A 27,982-nucleotide genomic window follows, 5' to 3' on the forward strand; every position below is an offset into this window, starting at 1 on the left:
CCATTCTCCTGCCTCAGCCTCTCCGAGTAGCTGGGACTACAGGCGTCCGCCACCACGCCCGGCTAATATTTTTTTGTATTTTTAGTAGAGACGGGGTTTCACCGTGGTCTCGAACTCCTGACCTCGTGATCCGCCCGCCTCGGCCTCCTAAAGTGCTGGGATTACAAGCGTGAGCCACCGCGCCCGGTTAAATTATTCATTTCTAAAGGACCTAAAGTGACAGTATAGATAAGTTTAAGTCTCCAACATTTTTCACTCATCTAGATTTAAGATGCTCAATTTAAATTTTAAAGACTAGTAAACCTGAGGGCACAATATTCAACAAGGTCATCATTTACTTTTTTTTTTTCCTGAGAAAAGATCTCCCTCTGTTACCCATGCTAGAGTGCAGTGGCTCTATCATGGCTCTTTGCAGCCTTGACCTCCCAGCTCAAGCAATCCCCTTGCCTCAGCCTCCTGAGTAACTGGGACCTCAGGTGTGCACTACCACGCCCAGATAATTTTTTTCTTTTTTCTTTTTTGTAGGGACAGGGTCTTGACATATTGCCCAGGGTGGTCTTGAGCTCCTGAGCCCAAGCAATCCTCCCGCCTGGGCCTCTCAAAGTTTTGGGATTACAGGCATGAGCTGTTGCACCCAGCTTAATTTTTTATCGGTGTTCCAAAGTACACAGTCATAAAGTGTCACTGAAATCCATGGTTTTGGAAAAGAAAAATAATATATATAACTTATTTTTCAACCTCACTAGCATTACTAAATCCCACTAATGTCTCTGCAATACAGCAGTAGTGAATTCCATTCTGTTCTTAGAATATTACATCTTTCATCCATAATTAACATTCTCAAATTAGACTCTAGCTAGTAATTATGTTCCTGATGCAAATAGGCAATAAAAAGAAATCCATGCTTTATTAAATTGAGCTTAAGAGGATTACTTATAACCAAAATTTGTTTTGTTTTGTTTTTCTTCATCTATTTATTTCTCTCCAGTAGAGTCAGCTGATAAATGGCATAGGGAGCTGAGAAGCGAGGGGTGAGACCTTGAAGAATTTGAGATTGTTAATTCTCAAGATCTTTTATATCTTTAAAATTCTATGATTTTTGCTATTTATTTAGGGATTCATTTTTTATCATTTCTAATAGTGATCATAATAGTGAGACTAATGAAACAGTACCCGCTGAGCTTTTTTCATCCTAACAAAGTTATTCTTATAATATTTTTTTTTTTTTTTAGGACACGGAGTCTCGCTCTGTCACGCAGGCTGGAGTGCAGTGGCACGATCTCGGCTCACTGCAAGCTCCGCCTCCCGGGTTCACAGCATTCTCCTACCTCAGCCTCTCTGAGTAGCTGGGACTACAGGTGCCTGCCACCAAGCCCGGCTAATTTTTTGTATTTTTAGTAGAGACGGGGTTTCACCATGGTCTCGATCTCCTGACCTCGTGATCCGCCCACCTCGGCCTCCCAAAGTGCTGGGATTGCAAGCGTGAGCCACCGTTCCCGGCCTATAATTTTTAATATTTTAAAAAGCTATTAAGGGGTAGGATAGAAAAATTCTCAGAGAGTGATGTCAGCAAGATGGCTGACTAGAGACGCCTGGCATTCATCCTTCCCCCACAAGAAAGGACCAAAGCAATGAATAAACTGCTAAGATGTGACTGGAGTGTCAAAGGAAGGTCACTGGAGGGCAGCTGTGGAGCAGAGACATGTCTGTGGTGATGCAAAGTCCAGGAGGGCAGTGTGGAGGCACCTATATCACCCATGTGGACTAGATCTGCCCAGAGTCAGGAGAGACTTCCCATTGCAGGGAAAAGGTAAGCAGAAGAGCCCCACCAGCCCCCATTGCTACCCAAAACACCTACAGTCCTTAAAACAGGAGAATCCCACAGTCCTCACAAGCCCTAAGCCTAGTTTTGGGAGTTGCTAGGAATTCACACAGCTGCATTGCCCCAGGTTAAGAGCACAAGGTATGCACTTCCTTCTCCCCAATCACCACCTGTGAGCCAAACTGCTTCTTGAGACCAGAGCCACCTCTGGAGAGTAACCTGCTCTGGGGGGCCACTGGCCACTGCATCTCTCCAGCCCTAGGGCTCCATCTCCATTCCACCAAGCCCACCCTGGTGGCTGAACGCCACAACACTACCTGTGCAGAACCTGGGCCAGGATCTGCTGTGGCTTTGGCTTTACATAGCAGGGAAACCAACCCTCACTGCTGTACTTCTAGCCAGAGGGAGAGTATGACAATCTTATCCATGGAAAACCCACCCTTGAGCCAGCCAAACTGCTGCGTACACACCCTCAAGTGAGAGAGACTCCTGAACCTCTAAAGAGCTGATATACCCCTGGGCAAGCAGAATGGCTATGTGCTGTGCTTAGGGCATGAAGAAACCGTTCCACAGTGCCTCCATCCCCTACAGATATGTTTCTGCCTGCCCAATGACCCTGCACCCAAAATCAGGGTCTGAGACACAGTCCTGCAGGTTGCTCCTGACAGGCATGCCCCCAGGCCAGCCAAACAGGCAAGAACCCATATCCTGAACCAGAGAAACAGTCCCATAAGCCACCCAGGTGGACATGTCCCAGGCTGCCAAGCAGCCCTGTATCCACATATCAGGCCTCAGAAACAGCCCACAGGCTGTCCCCAGTGAGCATGTCCCTGAGTCAGCCAAGCAGACTTGCACTGGTGTTCCAGATTTGAGAAATGGCTCTGTGGGCGCCCCCCCAGTAAACATGCCCCCAGATCACCCACACCCAAGCAGCTGTGCACCCACATCCCTGGTGCATAACTCTGAGAAACATCAGGCCTGAGAAACAGCTCCGTAGGCTGCTACTCATAGACAACAACTGTGTGCCCATGCTCCTGGCCACAGTAACAGTCCCATGGCCCCAAACCCAGCAAGCCAGACCCCAGGTTGGTCAATCCACTGTGTGTATGTGCCTGTCTGTCCCTGACCTGAGAAACAGCCTGGTGAGCCCACCCCTGGCAAAGCTGCACCACTGATGCCACAAACTCTCTAAGCCTAGGCCACTGAGAAACTTGCAAATGCTGAAGAAACTACATGGAGACTACACTATTGCATCCACTTAGAACCAAAGCCAATGCAACCCACTGAACTGACATCCCAAGACCCATTCATATAAATAAGTCTTTCCCTGTGACACTACTCCATAAAATTGGAGGAGGCATTTTTTCCATTAGATGCATAGAACTCAACATAGGACCACAGGATACATGACACTTCCAAAGGAAAACAATAATTCTCCAGTAACAAACATCAATAATAAGAAAATATATAAAATGTCAGAAAAAGAATTTAAAATAATAATCTTAAGAAGACTCTTAAGATTAAACTCTTAAGATTAAAATATTTTACAGACAAACCAAAACTAAGGAAATTAATCATCACTAGATTGGCCTTACAAAAAATGCTCAAGGGACTTATATATAGAAATGAAAAGATGATAGCCACCATCATGCAAACATGCAAAACTATAAAACTCACTGGTAGAGCTGATACACAAAGGAGAAAGAGAAAGCAATAAAACCTTATCACTACAGAAAATCACTCAACTGCAAAAATAAGAAGAGAAGTAAGGAGCAAATGATATACAAAACAACCAGAAAACATGTAACAAAATGACAGGAGTAAGTCTTTACCTATCCCTAATAACCTTAAATGTAAATAGAGTAAATTCTCTGCTTAAAAGATATAGACTGGGCCGGGTGCGGTGGCTCACGCCTGTAATCCCAGCACTTTGGGAGGCCGAGGTGGGTGGATCACGAGGTCAGGAGATCGAGACCACGGTGAAACCCCGTCTCTACTAAAAATACAAAAAATTAGCCGGGCGCGGTGGCGGGCGCCTGTAGTCCCAGCTACTCCAGAGGCTGAGGCAGGAGAATGGCGTGAACCCAGGAGGTGGAGCTTGCAGTGAGCCGAGATTGCACCACTGCACTCCAGCCTGGGCGACAGAGCGAGACTCCATCTCAAAAAAAAAAAAAAAAAAAAAAAAGATATAGACTGGCTGAATGGATTTTTTAAAAAATGACCCAACTATATGCTGCCTACATGAAACTTACTTCACCTGTAAAGATATATATAGACTGAAAGTGAAGAAATGAAACAAGATATTCGATGTAAATGGAAACCAAAGTCAAGCAAGAGTGGCCATATTTATATCAGATAAAACAGACTTTAAGTCAGAAACTGTAAAAAAAAAATGAAGGAAGTCATTCTATAGTTATAAACGGATCAATTTAACGTGAGGATATAACAATTGTAAATATACACGTACACTGGAGCACCTAGATTTATAAAGCAAATATTAGATCTAAAGGCAAATAGAGATCCCAATACAATAATAGCTAGGGACTTCAGCACCCACTCTTAGCCTTGGACAAATCATCTAGACAGAAAATCATCAAAGAAACATGGAATTTAAACTGCATCACAGACCAAATGACTTAACAGACATTTATAGAACATTTCATCCAACAGCTGCACAGTACACATTATTTTCATCAGCATGTGGAATATTCTCCAGGATTAACTATATGTCAGGACACAAAACAAATGTCAAAAGGTTTATCCAAAATTTTTAAAAATCAAAATCTTATCAAGTATTTTATCTGACCACAATGGAATAAAACTAGAAATCAATAACAACATGAACATTCAAAAGTATACAATACGTAAAAATTAAACAACATGCTCCTAAATGACCAATGGGTGAAGGATGAAATGAAGGATGCTATTTAAAAATTTACTGATACAAATGGAAATAGAAATACAATATACCAAAACTTATGGGGGCACAGCAAAAGCGGTATTAAGAGTCAAGTTTAGGTCGGGCGCGGTGGCTCACGCTTGTAATCCCAGCACTTTGGGAGGCTGAGGCGGGTGGATCACGAGGTCAGCAGATCGAGACCACGGTGAAACCCCGTCTCTACTAAAAATACAAACAAAAATTAGCTGGGCGTGGTGGCAGGCGCCTGTAGTCCCAGCTACTCGGAGAGGCTGAGGCAGGAGAATGGCGGGAACCCGGGAGGTGGAGCTTGCAGTGAGCCGAGATCGCGCCACTGCACTCCAGCCTGGGAGACAGAGCAAGACTCCGTCTCAAAAAAAAAAAAAAAAAAAGAGTCAAGTTTATAGCAATAAATACCTACATCAAAAAACTAGAAAGATGTCAAATAAATAACCTAATGCTGCACCTTGAGGAACTAGAAAAGCACGAATAATCCAAACTCAAAATTAGTAGAAGAAATAATAAAAGTCAGAGCAGAAATAAATGAAATGGAGACTGAAAAAAAAAAACCCAAAATATTAACAAAATGTGATTAACTCATTCTATGAGGCCAGCATTGCCCTAATACCAAAACCAGACAAGGACATGACAAAAAAAGAAGACTACAGGTTAGTATCCCAGATGAATATAGATGACAAAATCCTCAACAAAACAAAATCCACAGAACTGTACAACACAAGGAGTAAACCTTAATGTAGTGTAAACTATGGACTATAGTCAATAACAATGTATTAATATGTGTTCATTGACCGTAACAAATGTACCACATGTAAGATACTGTGGGGGATTGGTAGGAGGGCACAGTGGGAAGCGTGTGTGGAACTCTATGCCCTATTTGCTCAGTTATTTTGTAAATCTAAAACTGCACGCAAAAAATAAAGTTTAGTAATTATTTTTCATAAATTTTTTAAAAGGCATTAAAAGCGAATCTAATGGTTTAGAGCATTTGTTTTGGGCAAGGAAAGAAGTAGCTGAAATGATTCAGTTAACTTTGTGAGATTTTGATTTGTGGTATGATTTTGAAGTGTTAGACAAGGGTTGGGGGCACTGGATTTGAGACATAAGAATGAAATAAAACATAAGGAAAACATCAGAGTGACCAGACCTGATCAATGATTATTTAGGACAAATTGCTAAGTTGGATGGATTCATTTAATATCTTTTTTTAAAGAAATCTTACGCTTTTCTAATAAAGTCATACTCATGTATTGTAGTGAAGGTACGTTTTCCACTGAGCAGCACCTGCCTCTATCTTTCTGCATCTTATATTCCTGTATCCCTTTCCTATTTCTAATGGTTTCTGTTTTTCTCTTCCTACTTTACTCTCACTCTCTCCTGTTGTTGTTGTTGTTGTTTAATCTTTGTACTTTCTCTTCTAACACATCAGACTTACAAGTTGCCCTTCTGTCATTGTTTACTTACACTGAAATAGCTCAGTGGTTATCATAAAAAAAAAATAGATCAGTGTTCTGGGGAGAAATTTATTTCAGTGACTTCTGTGCCCTCAGTAAAAGTAGGATAATGTCTGTGGGTGATAACAGCAATTCCCACATTGAACCATTTTTTATCTTTTTGAGCTCCTAGTCCTGGAAGAAAGCTCCCTGGAAGATTGCTGGTGAGCCTATAGTTCTTTCCACAGCTATAAAAGCAGAATCTTTATTTTGACTGTAGGGCTTCAGGAGAAGCCATTATGAGAGAGGAATCCTTGCTTGATAGATATGACTGGCTTCTCCTAAGGAAATGGTTCTCAAATCTGAGTGTGCATTAGAATCACTTGGAAGTCTATTAAAACACAGAATTCTATGCGCCATCCCCAAGCTTATGATTCAGTAAGATGGGGCGAGGCCTAAGCATTTACGTCTTTTTTTTTTTTTTGAGACGGAGTCTCGCTTTGTCGCCCAGGCTGGAATGCAGTGGCACAATCTCGGCTCACTACAAGCTCCGCCTCCCGGGTTCACGCCATTCACCTGCCTCAGCCTCTCCAAGTAGCTGGGACTACAGGTGCCCACCACCGCACAAGGCTAATTTTTTTTTTTTGTATTTTTAGTAGAGACGGGGTTTCACCGTGGTCTCGATCTCCTGACCTCGTGATCTGCCCGCCTCAGCCTCCCAAAGTGCTGGGATTACAAGCGTGAGCCACCGCGCCCGGCCGCATTTATGTCTTTAACCAGTTCCCAGGTGATCCAGCGTCCTCATTTTGAGAACAACTCATATAGAAACCTTAGATAGTTAATGATGCTTTACTTGAGCAGCTAAGAGCCAACACTTTGAATGTCTTGGCACTTGTATCTAGAGGCTCTGGGACTGTGAAAAATGCAGTGCTCAAGCAGCTAAAGCAAACTACTCTGATTTCAAGGTTTGTGGCTCTCCTAAGGATCACCCATATTCCTTTGTTTCCCTTGGCCTATACTTTGTTAGGAAAGAAGACTTTTTAGAGAAACCAGCTTTGGTAGTTAATCCTCAGTTGAATAAGATATTTTTGTATATATAGTTATTTGTATGTATGTGTAAATATATATATATATATATATATATATATATATTTTTTTTTTTTTTTTTTTTTTTTTTTTGCAACAGGGTCTTGCTCGGTCACCCAGGCTGGAGTGCAGTGGCTCTATCATGGCTCATTGCAGCCTCAACCCCCCAGGATTAGGTGATCCTTCCACTTCAGCCTCCCTAGTAGCTGGGACTACAGGCGCATGCCACTATGCTTTGCTAAATGTTTGTATTTTTTTGTAGAGACAGGGTTTTGCCATGTTGCCCAGGCTGGTCTCGAACTCCTTGGCTTGAGTGATCTGCCCATGGGATTACAGGTGTGAGACACTGCACCTGGTCCTATGATACATTTTTTGTCAGAGGAGCCATTTTAAAGAAGATACATTTTTTTAATCTACACTGTTAAAAATGAATTATTAGTGACAATAATGATCATTTACTGAGCAACTAGTATGTCCAAAGCCCTCTGTGTACTTTCATCACTATGCTTCTCAGAACCTTACAATGTACCTAGTGTGTTTACTGTTTTCATTTCATTATACTCTTTCAAGGAATTCCCTAGAGCACACCTATATTTGACTTTAGCATGCATTCTATTATTCATTTTAGCAGATCTTCACAGTGGTTAAGATTACATTATAAGAAACATGAAAAGGTCTCCTGGCAGGAGAATGCTTAAAGTCTATCCAGGACAAATGACTTAATGTTCATTTTTGAGAAGTTTTGCAGGGACAGACTTCACAATGTACAGAACCTACAGAAACTGGTTCTGTTGTTTATCAGTATATAATAAATGATAAGTATTTATTTATTTAAGGGTCAGTGTCTTGCTCCATCACCCGGGTTGGAGTGCAATGGCTTGATCATGCTCACCAAAGCTTCAAACTCCTAGGCTTAAGTGACCCTCCCACTGTTGTTTTAGTGACAGGGTTTTGTTAAGTTGCCCAGGATGGTACTCCCACTGTAGCTTCTGCAGTTGATGGGATTACAGGTGTGTGAGCCACTTTGCCCAGGTTGTTTTTTAAATTGATTGCTATATTACCTAATAATAAAATTTTCCTGTGTTAAAATAATTTTTACTTTAAATCTACTTTTTAAATGTAGCTTTCTATGAACTTCCTCATACATTCGAATATAGTCATTGTCACCTATTAACATTCTCCTATCACCTCAATTTTTTTTTTTTTTTTTTTTGAGACGGAGTCTCGCTCTGTCGCCCAGGCTGGAATGCAGTGGCGCAATCTCGGCTCACTGCAAGCTCCGCCTCCCAGGTTCACGCCATTCTCCTGCCTCAGCCTCTCCGAGTAGCTGGGACTACAGGCGCCTGCCACCACGCCCGGCTAATTTTTTGTATTTTTAGTAGAGACGGGGTTTCACCATGGTCTCGATCTCCTGACCTCGTGATCCGCCCGCCTCGGCCTCCCAAAGTGCTGGGATTACAAGCGTGAGCCACCGCGCCCAGCCACCTCAATTTTTTTTTACTACACTAAAAGTATTTAATCAGTTTTGTGCTCCTTTCCCCAGTTCTTCTCTAGGTTCAGTTTATTGGGTAGTATAGTGGAAAGATTACTTTAGACATCCTGTGTGGTACAGAACCATGTTTGTACTGTATTCAACGTGAGTCAAATCTACATTAGGCTTTTTGTTCAGTTTGCTTGAACCTATCTTCCTCCCTCTTTCCTTCCTTCCTCCCACCCTATATTTTATCTATATCTATACCTACATGCATTTTGAACAGTTACCATGTGCCTGGTATTGTGAGGGTTTTAATATCAGCTATTTAATCCTTATTGCAATTCTACATGGCAGATATTATTCCCATTTTACAAATGAGGAAACAGACCTGAAGAAGTTAAGTAACTTGCCCAAGATCCTAGAGCTAATGAGGTAGAGAAGCCAGGATTTGAACCCAGAGATCTGACTGCAAAGCTTATTCTCTGTTTTTGTTTGTTTGTTTTTTGAGGCAGGGTGTCACTCCGTCACCCAGGCTGGAGTGCAGTGGTGCAATCTCAGCTCACTGCAACCTCCACCTCCCAGGTTCAGGTGATCCACCTCAGCCTCCTGAGTAGCTGGAACTACAGACACATGCTACCACACCCAACTAATTTTTGTAGAGACAGAGTTTCACCATGTGGCCCAGGCTGGTCTCGAACTCCTGGACTCAAGCTATCTGCCTCCCTTGGCCTCCCTAAGTGCTGGGATTACAGGTCTGAGCCATCATGACCTGTGGCAAAGTTCATTCTCTATTGGCTGTGTTAAACTGTCTCCCAATGAATGCATCCTAGATTCAATTTACTTTTAAAATTATATGTGTAATCAATTATATAATGAAAGTTTAATAGAAACATCTATCAATAGCTACAACAAATATTTATTCCTTTATCATCAACTATGCCCAAACTGTGGTTTCTTCCCAGACTATAGAAATAAAATATCATTGTATTTACATTTTTTGGAATTTTGCTTTTCCAGCTTATAATTCCTTATTACTAATGTAGCTCTTTTCTTTTTTCTTTCTTCTTCTTCTTTTTTTTAAATAGAGACAGGGTCTTCCTATGTTGCCCAGGTGGGTTTCAAACTCCTGGGCTCAAGCAGTCCTCCTGCCTCAGCCTCCCAAAGTGCTGGGATTATAGGCATGAGCCACCATGCCAGCCATAGCTCTTTTCATTGAAATTCTGCCTATGGCTTTTTCTAATGGGGTTCTGTTGTTTCACGAAATTGACATACTATTTCCTGGTTAGCCATTTTCCCAATTGTGAGCATTTGGATTACTTACAGGTTTTCCATATGAAACGCTATGTTCAGATAAGTTATTTTCCCCTTTGAATTATTTCTTTGACATGTTACCATAAGTAAAGGAGTACAAACATTTGGGGTGTGAATTTAATTGACAACCATTTACAGTGACACCAAGAGTGTTGTTGACACCTAATGAAAAGCTAACTGCTAATTGCTTAACTTGTATTTCTTTAATGATTAGTGAGGTTGATTCCTTCTCAAGTAGTTGTCTTCTGGAGTAAATTTTCTATTTACGTCCTTAAATTATTTGTTAATTGGATCCCTTACAAATTCCTACCAACTACTTATATATAAAGGTAATCTATTATACTTTTTCGTTTCTTTCTTTTTTTTTTTTTTCCAAGATGGAGTCTTGCTCTGTCACCCAGGCTGGAGTGCAATGGCGCGATCTTGGCTCACTGCAGCCTCAGTCTCCCGGGTTCAGGCAATTCTCCTGCCTCAGCCTCCCAAGTAGCTGGGATTACAGGCGCCTGCCACCACACCCAGCTAATTTTTGTATTTTTAGTAGAGACGGAGTTTCACCATGTTGGCCAGGCTGGTCTCAAACTCCTGACCTCATGATCCACCCACCTTGGTGCCCCAAAGTGCTAGGACTACAGACATGAGCCACCGTGCCCGGCCTATCATGCTTTTCCCCCCACTCTGTTGTCATACATATATGAGTGTATTTTTTTTTAATGATTTATTTTGCAGAGATTTGTAATTGTTATGCAATCAATCAACTTGGAACTCTATTCCCCCAGAGGTTCACACTTGCTCAGGTCTCTGCTCAAATGGCCTTGACCACTTGTATAAAATATCTCTCCACCCTTTTCTAATCACTCTCACTCTCTATTCTCTCTCTCTTTTTATTTTCATCACAGCACATTCCAGCTGGCATAACATATTGTATTGGTTTATCATCTGTGTCCCCCACTAGAATAAAACACTCCATGAGATAGGGACTTGATCATTTTTGCTGCTGTATCCCCAGTGCCTAGTGCATAGGAAGTGCTCATAAATATTTTTGAGTGAATCATGTAAACTCTGCCATTGAAAATTACTTTTTTTGCATCAGCGGACAATAAATGATCTTTCCTCTGTAAATGAGGCAATGATACCATTCCATTTTCTTCTGGCTCATTATAGTTTTAAAATAATTTACTCTTTTCCTATCTGAAATTTTTTTTATGGTACATCATGAATCTTTGACCAACATTTTCCTAGAATTTTGCTTTTTCTGTGCTTCTTTATTTTTTCTTTTTTTTTTTGAGACGGAGTTTCACTCTGTCACCCAGGCTGGAATGCAGTAGCATGATCTTGGCTCACTGCAACCTCTGCCTTCTGGGTTCAAGCAATTTTCCTGCCTCAGCCTCCCGAGTAGCTGGGATTACAGGTGCCCACCACCACGCCTGGCTAATTTTTGTAGTTTTTAGTAGAGACGGGGTTTCACCATCTTATCTTGGCCAGGCTGGTCTTGAACTCCTGACCTCATGATCTACCCGCCTCAGCCTCCCAAATGCTGGGATTACAGGCATGAGCCACTGCGCCCGGCCTCTTTCCATGCTTCTTTTGAATTCATATCAGTTTGGATCTATTTTTGTTTCTTTTCTTTCTTTCTTTTTTTTTTTTTTGAGACAGGCTGGAGTGCAGTGACATGTTCATAGCTTACTGTAACCTTGAACTCCTGGGCTCAAGAGATCCTCCTGCCTCAGCCTTCCCGTAGCTAAGACTATAGTCAAGTGCCATCACACCTGGCTACTTTTAAATTTTTTTTGTAGAGACAGGGTCTCGGTAAGTTGCCCAGGATCGTCCTCCTACCTCAGACTCCCAAAGTGCTAGCATTACAAGCAAGAGCCACTGTGCCTGGTTATGTCTTTATTTCTATATTCTAAACTTTGCACTGGTAGTTCTGATGGCCATTTAATTATAACATGGCTTAATATTTTATAGGATTGTGTAGCTCTTAGACATTTTTCATCCCAATTGTTTCCTTGAGTTTTTTTTTCTTTAACTTTTTACTATGGAAAATCAAACATACTAAATTAGAGAGAATAGTATAAGAACTGGAAAACTATTTTTTGAATGCATAATAGAATATTTTTTAACAATGCAAAACAATGATCCTAGCATTTCTGCTTTCCTTTATATTAGGCAGTCTTTGTAAGTCCCAAGTTCATAATGAAAATATTTTCACCATGTACAAAATAGTTCCCAAAATTATAGTAACATATTACCATTGTTCTTTTAATTCACCAAGCCAGCTTTGAGCCCTTCTCTGTGTCCAGCATGTGTTCTAAGAGGTGTGAAGGATACCATACAAAGAAGAGTGCTCCCTGCCTGCAAGGTGCTTATAATCCAGTTGGGAAGATAAAAACTTTAAGTGAAAGAACTGGAGACTATCCTGCCATCATCTTAGCTTTATCCTCTGTAAAAGCCAATGATAGGCAGCTTATAAGATTAAATACATAGCAAATGAAACAGAGAAAGCAGCTAAGAGCCTGCAATACATGAGCCAGAAACAACAGTCTCCAAATGCATGATTAAGTATCTGTCAGCACTGGCCCAGAACAGGGAGACTGACATTATTTATCCTCAGCCAAGCCAGGGAGGTGGTCATACCTAGTGCAATGCTAAGCACTCAACTGGTCAGTGAATTTTTTAAAACAGTTTTAAATGTGAACCGAATGGTCCAGTTTCTGATTTTTGTTGTTGTTGTTACATTAATAAGTTCTTTAGTGGCGATTTCTGAGATTTTGGTGCACTCATCACCCAAGGAATGTACGCCGTAGTCAATGTGTAGTGTCTTACCCCTCTCTCCCCTCCTACCCTGTTTCCTTGAGATGTTTACCCCTATCTTTTCCACATCCTTTTTTTATACAATTTTATGATTTCTATGAGATATCTTATTGAGATGTTAATTGGTATTGTATTTAAATCTACTTATGCAGAAGAAGAATCTAGTTTTCCTTATTCAAGTTGTCTTTTATTTCTGCCATTAAAGTTTTGTAATTCCATTTATATAGATAAGAGTATCAGCCTCACTAAATATTTGCTTTTTGTTGTTGCTATTGAAAAAGACACCCTTTTTTCAGTATATTTTTGGCATGTAAATTAAAACTATTTTTGTGTTTACCTTATAATCTGTAACCTTCCAAAAGAAACTAAAATTTTGTTGATTCTCAAATTTTCTAAATATGAATTGCCATTTGCAAAGAGTGATTTTAAAAATTCATAATTTTCTTTGTATTTCTGAGCCCTATCAGATTGCTAGAAACTTTTATATTACATAGAAATGTTAAAGGGAACATTCCTAATTTGTTCTAAGTTTTGTTTTTGTTTGAGACAGGGTCTCACTCTGTCACCCAGGCTGGAGTGCAGTGGCACAATCGTGGCTCACTGCAGCCTTGACCTCTCAGGTTCAAGCCGTTCTCCCACCTCAGCCTCCCGAGTAGCTGGAACTACAGGAATGCACCACCACTCCTGGCTAATTTTTGTAGTTTTTGTAGAGATGGGGTTTTTACCATGTTGTGTTCTAAGTTCTAAATAGAACAATTACAAATTTCTTCATTAAAAATAATATAGGCTCTGGTCTGTGGTAAATGTTCTTTATTGTGCTAAAGGAAAACTCACTACTATGTGGATCTTTTCTGTGATCAAGAATATCAGACAGACCAGACGCAGTGGCTCATGCCTGTAATCCCAGGACTTGGGAGGCCGAGGTGGGAGGATCACGAGGTCAGGAGATAGAGACCATCCTGGCTAACATGGTGAAACCCCATCTCTACTAAAAATACAAAAAGTTAGCTGGGCATGGTGGCGGGCGCCTGTAGTCCCAGCTGCTCGGGAGGCTGAGGCAGGAGAATGGCATGAACCTGGGAGACGGAGCTTGCAGTGAGCCGAGATCGCACCACTGCACTCCAGCCTGGGCGACAGGGTGAGACTCTGTCTCAAAAAAAAAAAAAAAAAAGAATATCAAACTTTATCAAATGTATTTATAGTATCACGGCTATTCTACTCTTCTATATTTTAATAATGATTAATATTAACCGTTCCCTTAATTTTATACTACACTTGCTTTATTTTCCCTGCTAAGATTGTAAAATTTTAGCATTTATTGTCACAAGTAGAATTAACTTTTTCCTTTTCTCGTTACTGCACTTGACTAGTCTTTAAAAAAGAAAAAGCAAAAAAGTTATTAGTTGGAAGTGCAGAGAAGGATAAGGGATACATAGAGAATATGTATAGAAGAAAATATAGGGAAGTATAGAGATGTATCTTTAATAAAATTACAAGTACCCATAATCACTACTGAAGTCAATGCCCCAACTCCGAAATATGTGAACACTGTGATTCTATTTTCTTTTTTTTTTTTGAGACAGAGTGTTGCTCTGTCGCCCAGGCTGGAGTGGGGTAGCACTATCTCGGTTCACTGCAACCTCCACCTCCAGGGTTCAAACAATTCTCGTGCCTCAGCCTCTGGAGTAGCTGGAATTACAGGTGCCCGCCACCACGCCTGGCTAATTTTTTAGTAGAGACGGGGTTCTGCCATGTTGACCAGGCTGGTCTTGAACTCCTGACCTCAGGTGATCCACCTGCCTCAGCCTCCCAAAGCGCTGGGATTACAGGTGTGAGCCACCGCACCTGGCCTCTGTTATATTTCCTGAAGCACATACAACAATTGACATCAGGTAGACAGCCCAGAATGCCAACTGTGAGAAGTTGACATGAAAATAAAAATTAGCCAAAGTTGAACCAAATGTGTGTCATTCAGAGTTGACTATATCATCATTCAGTTACACTACATCTGTCTCTGAGAATCTTCAGTGGCAGATGCCTGAGTTAAAAGACTAAAGCACACACTTCTTTATTAATATTTCATGTCTTAGAATTCCTTTGGCATGTTCCTGCCCCACATACCTGGATTCTTCAGCCTTGAGAGCTGTGCTCTGAAAATCAGGCATCTTTTCTTTAGAGGTCTTATCCTCCTTCTCCTTGGATGTATTTGCCTCACTTTCTACTGGAGTCAAGGTAGTTTGAAAATATCTTTTACCTTCAAAAGTCAGTGTTATGTTTGAGATGGTGACATGTTTTAAGGATTCTTTCAAGTCACTCTTACTTGTATCTTGTAGACACCCAGGCTTCAGAATGTTTTTCAATTTTTCCTTTAAAAATAAAAAGCAGCAGCAAATCAGGTAACAGGAGAGCATCAGGTAATAGGTGTTTGTGGAACAGTATCTAATACAGGCACCATTTCATTCATCGTCACTGAACGCCCATGAGGAGTAGTAAGGAGGGAGTGAGGCTTAGAATGGCACGACCATGGGGAGAGCCCCGGGTGTGTTGGCGGCAGGCTGTGTGGGAGCCAGGGCCTGCGCCAATGCAGCCTGACACATGTTCCCCAGCTCGTGTTGTCACCTCACAGAAGACAGTTGGCATCTAATTACAGTACTTCTCTGTGAATTGTCAGCATAAGAAAAGTTTCCCAGAAATGCCACTGATTCCCCAGTCTGAGTTTGGTCTTAATTAGGGCATCTGATAGGTTACAGGGGCTGGGGGCTCATAATATAAAAGAAATTTTTTTTTTGTCAAAAGACTTGGAACCTGTATCTAAAACTTAATACTCTAAAATCCCCCCCTCCTCCTAATTTCCCAATTTCTGTTAATGTATCACCTCCCCTAGCCGCTCTCTGATTCGCTCAGAATCACTCAGGGCTCAAGGCAGTTGGTCAGCAAGCCCTAAAGCCAACTTTCTAATGTCCTTCATGTCTGCACCTTCTTCTTTCCACTGCCCCTGCCTAGTCCATTACTTCTTGATATGGTTTAGATGTTTTGTTACTTGAAAATTTCATGTTGAAATGTGACCTCCAATGTTGGAAGTGGGCCTAGTGGGAGGTATTTAGGTCTTGGGGGCAGATCCCTCGTGAATGGCTTAGTGCTGTCCTCACCATAATGAGTGAGTTCTCACTCTAAGTTGATGCGAGATTTGGTTGTTTAAAAGAGCCTGGCACCTCCTTCCTCTCTCTTTTGCTCTCTCTCTGGCCATGTGATGTGCTGGCTCCCCTTCTCTTCCACACGATTGTAAGTTCCCTGAGGCCGTCACCCAAAGCAGATGTCAGCATTGTGCTTCCTTTACCACCTACAGACCCATGAGCCAATTAACCCTCTTTTCTTTATTAATTGCCCAGCCTCAGATATTTCTTTATAGCAATGCAAGAATGGCCTAATACACCTCTATTACATTTCCTTAAAAATGATGTAATAATTTTCTTCCTTAAGGATAAAACTTCACTTTTCCCTGACAATGAAAGTCATACATATTTATTATAGCATATTTGGAAAATCCTATAATGAATAAAGCTAAAGGTAGAATATTATTGCTTGCCAAGGCGGGTGGATAACTTGAGGCCAGGAGTTTGAGACCAGCTTGGGCAACATGCAGAAACCCCATCTCTACTAAAAATACAAAAATTAACTGGGCATGTGGTGGGCGCCTGTAATCCCAGCTACTTTGAAGGCTGAGGCATAAGAATCGCTTGAACCTGAGAGGTGGAGGTTGCAGTGAGCTGAGATCTCACCACTGCACTCCAGCATGGGCAATGGAGTGAGACTGTCTCAAAATAATAATAATAATAATGATGATAATAATAATAATAATAATAATAAATCATTGCTTGTATGATGCCACTGCCCAGAAACAACTACTTCTATGCACATTTCACTCTGATCTTTCTATTTACTTTATTTCTACTTAGATCATCTTGAAGTTCTGTCTCCTACCTTTTTCACTTAACATTTTATTATAAGCATTTTCCTCCTGTCATTAAAAATTGTGTAGAACTATTTGAATTTTTCCTAATTAAAAATTAGTTTTTTTTTTTTTCGTTTGTTTGTTTTTTGAGACAGGGTCTCACTCTGTTGCCCAGGCTGGAGAGCAATGGCACGACCTTGGCTCACTGCAACCTCCGCCTCCCGGGTTCAAGTGATTCTCCTGCCTCAGCCTCCCAGGTAGCTGGGATTACAGGCACCCACTACCACACTGGCTAATTTTTATTTTTTAGTAAAGACAGGGTTTTGCCATGTTAGCCAGGCTGGTCTCAAACTCCTGACCTCAGGTGATCTGCCCGCCTCGGTCTCCCAAAGTGCTGGGATTACAGACATGAGCCACCGCGCCCATCCCTACCACCTTTCTTTTCTTTTCTTTTGTGTTTTTTGAGACAGGGTGTGACTCTGTCACCCAGGCTCGAGAGCAGTGGCACAATCTTAGCTCACTGCACCCTCTGCCTTCAAGGGTCAAGTAATCCTCCCACCTCAGCCTCCCTAGTAGCTGGGACTACAGGCATACACCACCATGGCCAGCTAATTTTTGTATTTTTAGTAGAGATGGGGTTTCGCCATGTTTCCCAGGCTGGTCTCGAACTCCCAAGCTCAAGCAATCCACCTGTCTTGGCCGTCCAAAGTGCCGGGATTACAGATGTGAGCCACTGCACCAGCCTTTTTTCTATTGTGGACCTAGAGGAAGTTTTTCAGCAGTAGTCTTCAAACAGATCTCTTTGCCTATAATCCATCCTGCCATTAGATTAATCTTTTAAAAACACAGCTCCTTCATTCCCTTACACAGGAGACTTTGGTCACTAAGATTTGCCCAAAGAGTGAAGTTCTCACTTTTAAATTTGGCTCTCAAGGTTTTTAAGCAACTTTCCAGTTCTATATTCTACTATTCTCCACATATATTATTCTCTAGCCCAACTGAACGAAACATTTTTGGACGTGACTCTGTGTTTTTCCACTCTCTGGCCTTTTCTAAAGCCACTCACTTTGTTTTGCTTTTTATTATCCTATTTCCATCCTCATGTTTACCCATTGAAATTCCATCCCATCCTTCAAGGTATTGGGTACTGCTATATATTTTTAAACCGGAAATTAGCCCTTACATTGTATTAATATCCTTATTTTAGAAGTGAGGAAACTGAGGCTCATGTGGATTCTGTGACTTGGGCGAAGTCCCACAAGTAATATGAGCTGTAGGTTGAGAGTCTAACTTGGTTCTGATTCTGATTCCAAAATTCTTTCCATTTCTGATGCTGGGCTAAGATTTATGTTAAGGGTGGTCACTGCCTATTTCAGGAGACATCTTACAACTCCTTTACACCAGGGTTCAGAGATTGAATCTCACTATTAAAATTAGGTTATTCAGAGTAGGTAGGTTCCATAGCATTTTGATAATCAATGTCAGCTAACCAAGAAGTGTGATCTTGGTAATCCCTCTAGTTCTCAATTATTAAAGCATGAAAGTCTTCGGTGACACGTACCTTCTCCTCTTGCTTGGCCCTGATTAAGTCACTGTTTTCAAACACCACTGTGACTCCCGGGCAGTTTGTAATATCAGAGCTGTCTGTGACTTCTGTGGCTTCTCTGACTTCTATGACTTCTGTGACAATTCTTACATCTGGGACCTCTGGGACCTCATTTTCTGGAAGATCTGTGACATCTGTGATGTCGGTGATGTCTGTGAATTCTGAGAAATCTATGCTGTCCCTGACATGTTCAGGGCCTGTACCTGCATACCTGTACGGGGTCAGGATGGCTGTGAATGCTGTGATATCCATCACATCCGTGGAGCCTGTGATGTCTGTGCTATTCGTAATTCCTGAGAGACTTGAAAACTCTGACACTTTGGAAACTTTGGCTTTCTCCTGATTCAAGAGGGAGATGAGGGCCACCCATTGAGAAAACAAGGTGTCCTGTTTATATGCAGAGGTGCAGAGCTGTAAGTAGTAGGCTCGACCACTCACCAGCTTTACTTTCAGGCGCATGTTCTCCGCATCATGCACAGACAGAGTCACAAACTGCAGGGGGAGAAACCTGCAAACAAGCACACAGTAACATCATCTGGAGACCTGATTGGAGGCTTATAAAAAGGCCTTTCATATATATATATATATATATATAATTTGTTTGTTTGTATGTTTTGAGACAAGGTCTCACTCTGTTGCCCAGGTTGGAGTGCAGTGGTGATGTGATCATGGCTCACTGCAGCCTCGACTTTCTATGCCTAAGTGATCCTCCCACCTCATCCTCCCGAGTAGCTGGGACAACAGGTATATACCATCAACGCCTGGCTAATTTTTGCATTTTTTTGTAGAGACAAGGTTTCACCATGTTGCTCAGGCTGGTCTTGAATGCCTGGGCTCAAGCAATTCATCTGCCTTGGCCTCCCAAAGTACTGGGATTACAGGTGTGAGCCACCGTGCCCAGGCTCTTTCTTATATTTTATAGTAGTTTGAAGAGTGAGGCTCAAGACACCAAATTTGCCTCCCAGATAGGTCTGGGTAGGGGCTCCTGAGGACCATCTCATCTTAATCATATACCTAAGGTTCTGATGTATAAAAACATCAGAATGGGCTGGGTGCAGTGGCTCATGCCTGTAATCCCAGCACTTTGGGAGGCCAAGGCAGGTGGATCACCTGAGGTCAGGAGTTCAATACCAGCCTGACCAATATGGTGAAACCCTGTCTCTACTAAAAATACAAAAATTAGCTGAGCGTGGTGGTGTGTCCCTGTAGTCCCAGCTACTTGGGAGGCTGAGACAGGAGAATCACTTGAACTGGGAGGTGGAGGTTGTAGTGAGCCAAGATCGTGCCACTGCACTCCAGCCTGGGTGACAGTGCAAGACTCCGTCTCAAAAACAAAACACATCAGAATGTCAACTATTTACCATGAGAAAGTGTCCATTTAAATTAATCCTTCAAAGTTGACTTAAAGTTAAGCAATTTGCTCATGATCATAGACAAAGTTAGTGGCTGAGACAAGACCAGAGCTAATTCTGTTGGAAGCTAGGATGCTGTGGAAGAGGAGGCATGTTCTAGAAAGGCAGTTTACTATGAGTCTTCAGTTCCTGTTAGTTAGGTTTAGTTTTTAAAAAATTAACTGCCTGTTTGATACCCATTGTCATACATGATTTCGCCCGTCTTCAAGGATGCTTCTCTTTGTCATTTGCAGCAGGGAGTGTGAGTGAGATGCTCCACTGGCGCAATTGTCATCAGTGTCTCCATTTTTAGATCCACAGGGGTAATGCACATATTCTGAGAGATCTTTAACCTCTTCTCTTTGTAACTCACCTGGTGAGCACCAATTTCTCTGCAGGAGGAGATGTCAGGAGACTTTTAAACAGGGGTTCTGTATCTTTTTGGGCACCAGGGGTCAGATGTGCCAGTAGCATCACATTGGGGATCTTGTGGGTGGAGCTGGAAGAACAGATGCCTACGGTCACCCAGTTGGCTCGGTTATGAAGGTAAATGGATTCACCTCTCCTGTTGACCTGAGTGCAGAAAACAGGAAAAGGCGTTATATGATGAAATGTGTGGCTTTGACAACCTTGCTTGCCTGAGAGTGTAAAAGAGGGCAAGAAATAAAGGAGGAATGAACCATGATGTATTTGTTCCTTCACTTGCTCATGCTAATTCTTGGAGATACCACAGGGAACAGATACGGTCTCTGACCCGTGAGGGTCTAACAGGGAAGGCAAACATTAAACAATTTAAGTATGTGACTAATTATTACTGTAAGAAGTTTTACCAAGTACAAGATCAGGATGTTACGGGAGCACATAACAGAGGACTTGACTTAGCTTAGAGTGGGGAGATAGGCAGTGATGTTCTGGTAACAGTTAGGTCTTGGGAGGTACACACATTTACACATAAGTTTAAAATGTTACTGACATAAAAGACAAGTAGCACACAAATTTACAAATAATATGCAATATTCTTTAGTCTTTAGTTTAAATTCCATAGAGCCAATTATAAATTCCACAAACTCTTGCCAAACTCGTCTTATATTTATAACCTTAGAAGTATAGATAATAGTAAAATGTAGTAAAAGAATAGGAATGATGAGTTTTGAATATTTATTGCCCTTATTTTAGATATAATGTGTTTATAAAATTTAATTTTTAAGAATTTAATTTTTTTTTTTTTTTAGGTAGAGTCTTGTTCTGTTGCCCAGGCTGGAGTGCCATGGCGTGATCTTGGCTCACTGCAACCTCCGCCTCCCAGGTTCAAGTGATTCTCCTGTCTCAGCCTCCCAAGTAGCTGGGATTACAGGCACGTGCCACCAAGCCCGGCTAATTTTTGTATTTTTAGGAGAGATGGGGCTTCACCATGTTGGTGGGGCTGGTCTCGAACTCCTGACCTCGGGTGATCCACCCACCTTGGCCTACCAAAATGCAGGGATTACAGGCGTGAGCTGCTCGCTGTGCCTGGCCTATAATTTAATTTTTAATAATGGCTGTGTTAAACAACTGGCTTGCAAATTTCCTGAACACGTACCAATCGACCAGTTCCGGCACATCCCTGGATATAGAGTCACGGAAGTCTTCCCTGAGGAAGAGACGTCTAGCTGATACCTGAACTATGTGGGATATAAACTGGCTGGGTTGAGAGGAGAGGTTTCCAGGCAGAGGAACAGCATGTATAAAAACCCCAAAGTCCAAGAAACTTGGCCAGTAAAATCTCTGCCACTTGGTAGAAGAAGAGACTGGAGGATGGGCAGACAGGGAAATAAAGGAAGGCAGAGAGGAGCTACACTGTGGTTTCTCAGCTGTATGATAACTGGTTCAATTAAAAAATACATCATTGAAAGAAAGAGGTTGTAGCTCACACTATTGATAACCTACCCAAACTGTGTCCCTCTTCTTCCGGATTAACAGAATCCTGGTTTTGTCCAATATCATGGCTCAGGGATAATGACCCAGCTCAGGGATTAAATCCTCATTAACTTAAATGGGTAGTGGTGGTTCCACTCCACCCCTTGCCAGTGACTGGTTTCAGCGGTGGCATGTGACCAGCAAGACATAGAGAATGTCTCCTCCAACCCTGGAAAACCTTTCTCAGAGCTACCAGGATGAGATGAGTATCTTCTACTGCTGGCAGCTGTCATTGTCCTGTTTGGATGTGATGCCCTGAGGGGAGCTGGCTTGAAGGTGACAGAGCAAAAAGAGAGAAACTGAGTCTTCTACTGGGAGTGAGCTGATGCCCTGCGGCTCTTTCACTCTATTTGAGATAATTGCTTTCTTTTAAATTTTTTGAAAAATATTTGTTTGTTTTTAGAGACAAAGTCTTGTCTTATCATCCAGGCTGGAGTACAGTAGCGCCATCCTAGCTCACTGCAGCCTGGAGCTCCTGGGCTTAAGCAATCCTCCCTCCTCAGCCTCCCGAGTAGCTAGGAATATAGGTGTGCAGCACTGCACCCTGATAATTTTTAAAAATGTTTTTAGAGATGGGATCTCACTTGTTGCCCAGGCCAGTCTTGAACCTGGCCTCAAGCGATCCTCCCGCCTTGTCCTTCCAAAGTGCTGGGATTGGGATTATAGCCATGAGCCACTGCACCCAGCCTAATTGTTTTTCTTTTTTCATTTAAACCTGTTCAGTCAGGAATCTTGGTAACCTGCTGCCAAAGACATGCTAACCAGGTGGGGTTGTGCATCTTGAAGGGTATGAGTTATCAAATTATGATGGGAGCTACGTCTGACCTATAGATTGCTAACTACCCCCAATGTTGGACAAGTACTATGTAATTTCATTACAGTGTGCAAAAGGTAACTAACTTGGAAACGGCACAGGATGAAAGGTGAAAAAATAACAACATTATTAGCAGGAAAGAAGTATGTAGAAGGTAAAGGACATCAAATCATGACTTGTCACATGCGCTTTAGGGACATCACTAAAACATTAGATGTTTTGGGAGGCTTCACCTCCTGCCTGTCGTATACTGGAGGTGGGTAGCTCACACTAGTACTCAAGTATGAGTGCAGAGAACGTGTTTATGGAAGATGAAGTCTCCTTCCCTTTTTTTTTTTTTTAAACAAGGAGTTTAGTTTTATTTTCTCTGTGCATTTGCAAAATACTCAGGACCAACATAAAAAAGAAATACCTCCTGTGGAAAACGTTACATTAAAAAGGGGACTGGAGTGGGGGTGCTGAAAGGGATTAGTGCCTTAGCCCCAAGGAGCTACAGCATCTCTGATTGGTCCAAGGAATCGAAAATATATTGGGAAGGTGTAACAGGAGGAAGGAAAATGTGGATTTACTGAGGAAGAGGGCTCCAAAGCAGGCCTCGAGGGGCAACTGGTGGCTGGCGAGTGGGTCTAGGTGGAGGGAGAGGCTGGTAGCCATAAGGTGTGGGTCGTGGAGGGCCAGTGTATCCATCGGGGGGGCATCAGTGGAGGAGGTCCACACATACCATGTGGAGGCATAGGACCTGGGTGAGCCATGGGAGATCCGAATGGAGGCCCTCGGGGGGCATGCCCATTGGAGGAGGTCCAGGATGAGGCATTCCAGGTGGTGGTCAGGGCAGTGGCTGCCCCCCAGAGCCTGGGGGTCCAGAATGGGGATGTCCTAAGCCGTGAGGTCCATGGTGTGCCAGCTGCATCTGAGACATCCCTGGATGGGGCACTCCTCCTGGTGGGAATGGGTGAGCTTGGGAGTGTCCATGACCAGGATGTCCTGCCCCTGGGGTTCCTGCTGATGGGGGGCCATGTCCTGCAGCCCCAGGAGGCATAGGTGGTGGGGCATGGCTGGGGGTATCCCAGGTGGGAGGGCTCCAGGAGGTGGCACTGGGGATGGGAAGGAGCCAGGAGGAGGCATGCCTGGTGGAGGAAGCCCAGACCCAAATGATGATACCACAGGATTGGGGGCAGAGGGTGGAGGAGGTGCATCTGCAAACAGCTGATGAGGGCGGTCAAGCTGGGAGAGTGGGTTCTGAGCTGCCAGAAGTCGTCCGGCTGCTAAGCCATGGCACTCACCCTTGGAGTCCTTCTTGAAGGCATAAGATATGGTGATAGGGCAGTTACAGAGGTACTGCCCATTCATGGCTTCAATTGCTGCATCTGAAGCATCAAATGAAGCAAAATTAATAAAGGCATAACCTTTGGAGTTGCCTGTGTCAGGGTCCCACATAATCTTAGGGGTTTGTAAGATGACCCCAAAGGCGCTGAAAGTATCATAAAGCAACTTCTCATCAATCTCAGGGTCCAGGTTCCCAATGAAAATGTTGGCCTCTATATCCGGGTTTTTGTTGTGAGCTGATGCCTTGTTCACCTGTATTGGCTTCCCATAGAGTTTGATTATGTTCATGATCTTAATGGCATAGTCAGCATCATCCTTACTCAAGAATTCACAAAGTCATAGCCTTGGTGCTGGCCAGTGACTCCATCCTTTGGCATGTGGGTGTTGACTACTGGTCCAGCCTGGGGAAACAGTTCCCACAGCAGCGGTTCACTAACCTTCTCATCCAGGCCCCCCACGTACACAGTAGCATCCTGGTTCTGCTCGGAGATGGGCCTGGCAGCCATGGCAAAAGAGCTCCTGCCATCCTCTTCTTGCCTTTTGAAGTGTCTGTTGTACTCCCTTGTCAACCCTCTGTGAAATCAGCTGAGCAGCTTCTTGAACGTGTTAAGAGTTAGAGGTAATAGCTCAGTGTTTAGTGTTAGACTTTGTTATGGAATTTCTAGGAACTTTAGAGGTATGACCCCTATCATTGAACTCATTTCACCATTTCTTTGTCTGAATATTTTAACGTTGAATATTTAGAGAAAAGTTAGCATTGCTCCCAAATGCATAGAAATGCAGTTTCATTCATAATGTAGGGACATTCTCATGAGAAGGAAGCTTTTCTCCCTGACACCATCTGACAATTGACCTTCAGAACTAAGAGTTAAGATTCATTGTAATCCCTAGTTGTGTCACAGATGTTCTTTAGAATGTCTTCTATGCCTAAGAAAGAAGTTATCTGTATGTTTCCCTGTGGCGGGAAATGCCAAAAATGGCTTCATGTAATTTTGGGAAGATTATGATGGAATGGCAATTATGGTAGAGTTAAGACAGAAGTCCTTCACAAGAGTTTTGGGGACATTTGAAGTAAATGTCCTTTAACACTGTAATTATTTCAGGTTTTTTAAAGTTCCCAAACTGTTCTCTTTAGTAGTATCACACATTCCCTTGGCACATTTAAAACAATTCTCCTACCATCCTTTTCAGTTTTCTTTGAGAACATTACTGAAGTTATTGGAACTTAACTCAGGCCTTGAATATGATTTACCTGGATAAAATTGCTCTCTAACAGGGGAAGAGATACAAAAGGTGCATACTCTCCTCCATCCAACGTATTTTGAAGATCTCTCGGATCATGGGAGTGTGGGGTGCAGAGAGCATCTTGCTTATTGATCTTCATGGTAGACTTACTGGTGTTCTTCATTGTGCTTGCACATAAACATAAAAAAACTGAGGGAATGGAAACACAATGGATGCAGAGAGAATTTAATATCATAATTAAGTTGCTTCATTTATTTATTAATTCAGCAAATTTTATCAATATCTGTGATATGCTTGGCACTGCACCAGGCACTTGTATTAATACATACATCTAAGCAGGACTGGTAAGATCTCTGCCCTCATTCAGCTTACACTCTATGGGGAGACAGGTAGTAAGCAAGCCAAATGAAACTCAAACAAGATGTTGGATGATAGGACTATCAGGACTTGAAAACAGGTACATATAATAAAAAATGACCAGGGTATAGTGCTGGAGACACCTATTAGTGTATTAGGAAAGGCTTCTCTAGGAGGTCTCTCAATATATTCCTCCACAGACCATTATTTTCTGTCTTCCAAATTAATGGTACCCTCTTCATCATGCAGGATTCTCCAACCCCTTTTTGTAAGCAGGATATCAAAGCTATACTAAACTGAGAACACTTTTTCTGGACTATTCACCCGTAACTGAGGCTTAGCTCTTGGTTGCGTGCCCCTTATGAGACTCTTAAGTCGGTGGAAAAATTGTCTTCCACAACACTGGTCCCTGCTGCCAAGGGGACCACTGCTGTAGGCAGCATCTTTAGTACATTAATTAAGTCTCCAGGAGAGAGAAAGAAGAAAATAAATCTTGGAAAGTAAAGTAAGTAGAAGAAGAAGGAAGAGGGAAAGGAAGGAAAAGAGAAAAGGGCAGGAGAGGATGTGGCCATGCAGCCCACATGGTTTATCTGTAAGAACCATCAAATCTCACCTCAACTCAGGCTGAGCCACAATCCTCTCTAAGAGATGAAGTTTTTAACTCACTTCAGTTTGAGCTGCCTCCTTTTCATGATGAAATCTTTTGTAAAAGAAACAACAAAAAGAAAATCAAATGTATACAGGCCAGGCACATGGCTCACATGTGTAATCCCAGCACTTTGGGAGGCCAAGGTGGGCCGATTACTTGAGCCCAGGAGTTTGAGAACAGCCTGGGCAACATAGCAAGATCTTGTCTCTACAAAAAATACAGAAATTAGCCAGGTGTGGTGGTGCATGCCTATAGTTCCAGCTACTTGGGAGGTTGAGGTGGGAGGATCACCTGAGCCTTGGGGGTTGAGGCTAGAGTGAGCTGTGATCTTGTCACTGCACTCCAGCCTGGGCAACAGAGCTAGAGCCTGTCTCAAAAAAAAAAAAAAAATAAAATAAAAGCGCTAATTTGTATACAGAAGAAACTAATTTCAATTCTAAACCTTACTGTTATTTCAAGTGTGAGGTCAAGGCCTCAGAAAAAGTTAGAGTTCTTCTAAGTATACTGGGTAGGTGAAGCGGAGTCCGAGATCTCTGAGCTGAGCTGTTGATGATCCTCACCATGGTCTTTTGGTGAGTGGAACCAGAGTCATGAGTCCATAGCTCATAATTGGCCTGAAACTGCCAAACAGTGGAATCCTGAGCTCCTATGGCCAATGAGGATATTTGATAATGTGGCAAAGGAAGCAGTACAGATTGTATTACCTGGGTTGCATTTAATTGCTGTTTAAAGTGTGCTCCTTATGATTACCTGAAAACCTTTTGTTGACATCTTCTAGTAAGATTAAGAAAGCTCCTGGCCAGGTGCGGTGGCTCACTCCTATAATCCCAGCACTTTAAGAGGCCAAGGCGGGCAGATCACCTTAGGTCAGGAGTTCCAGATCAGCCTGGCCAATGTCGTGAAATCCTGTCTCTACTGAAAATATAAACATTAGCCTGGCGTGGTGACAGGTACCTGTAATCCCAGCTACTTGGAAGACTGAGGCAGGAGAATCACTTGAACATGGGAGGTGGAGGTTGCAGTGAGCCACGACAGTGCCATTGTACTCCAGCCTGGGCAACAAGAGCAAAACTCCATCAAAAAAAAAAAAAAAAAAAAAAGGGCCGGGCGCGGTGGCTCACGCTTGTAATCCCAGCACTTTGGGAGGCCGAGGCGGGCGGATCACGAGGTCAGGAGATCGAGACCACGGTGAAACCCCGTCTCTACTAAAAAAGACAAAAAATTAGCCGGGCGTGGTGGCGGGCGCCTGTAGTCCCAGCTACTCGGAGAGGCTGAGGCAGGAGAATGGCGTGAACCCGGGAGGCGGAGCTTGCAGTGAGCCGAGATTGCGCCACTGCACTCCAGCCTGGGCGACAGAGCGAGACTCCGTCTCAAAAAAAAAGAAAGAAAGAAAGAAGGAAAAGAAAAGAAAATTCCAGTATGAAACTTGTCAGAGGCTTAGAAGAAGGTCCTAAAGACTAGAGTGGAGCCCTTTAAGAAATGCACAGAGGATGATGCCACAGGAATAACAGCTAGATATTGTGTGGGAAAATTCCCATAAGAAAGCATTATTTAGGAGGCGAAGGTGGGCGGATCACCTGAGGCCAGGAGTTCAAGAACAGCCTGGCCAACATGGCGAAACCCCATCTCTACCAAAAAATACAAAAATTAGCCAGGTGTGGTGGCATGCGCCTGTAGTCTCATCTACTCCTAAACGCCTCTCTGGGAGGTCTCTCAATATATGCCCACTTGGGAGGCTGAAGCAGGAGAATTGCTTGAACCCAGGAGGCAGAGATTGCAGTGAGCTGAGATCATGCCACTGCACTCCAGCCTGG

General features: G+C 42.6%; 1 protein-coding gene and 1 pseudogene across 22 annotated transcripts in view; both read right to left on the minus strand.

Annotated features, from left to right (window-relative positions):
• The window catches only part of GARIN2 (golgi associated RAB2 interactor family member 2), a 103,183-nt gene that overhangs the window by 69,250 nt on the left and 5,951 nt on the right, over positions 1-27,982 (minus strand). For 13 of the 22 annotated variants that reach the window (XR_010122089.1, XR_010122091.1, XR_010122090.1 and 10 more), the window contains exons 2-5: positions 25,170-25,351; positions 20,195-20,394; positions 18,386-18,938; positions 14,994-15,238 (exon numbers count right to left, since the gene is read on the minus strand). Coding sequence is in view for 19 of the 22 variants with exons in the window: in XM_055291359.2 (XP_055147334.1) it covers positions 14,994-15,238; positions 18,386-18,938; positions 20,195-20,394; positions 25,170-25,325 (1,154 nt within the window). In the remaining 3 variants the exon portion in view is untranslated. Of the gene's footprint in view, positions 1-181; positions 212-14,993; positions 15,239-18,385; positions 18,939-20,194; positions 20,395-24,354; positions 24,845-25,169; positions 25,352-26,132; positions 26,220-26,615; positions 26,668-27,982 lie in introns of those variants that run through there. The other 9 variants (XM_055291358.2, XM_055291366.2, XM_063644427.1 and 6 more) reach the window with 7 other exon arrangements.
• LOC129488849 (splicing factor 3B subunit 4-like) lies at positions 22,919-24,348 on the minus strand (annotated as a pseudogene).

The sequence above is a fragment of the Symphalangus syndactylus genome, chromosome 8 (genome assembly GCF_028878055.3).
Source record: "Symphalangus syndactylus isolate Jambi chromosome 8, NHGRI_mSymSyn1-v2.1_pri, whole genome shotgun sequence".
Classification (NCBI taxonomy): domain Eukaryota; kingdom Metazoa; phylum Chordata; class Mammalia; order Primates; family Hylobatidae; genus Symphalangus; species Symphalangus syndactylus.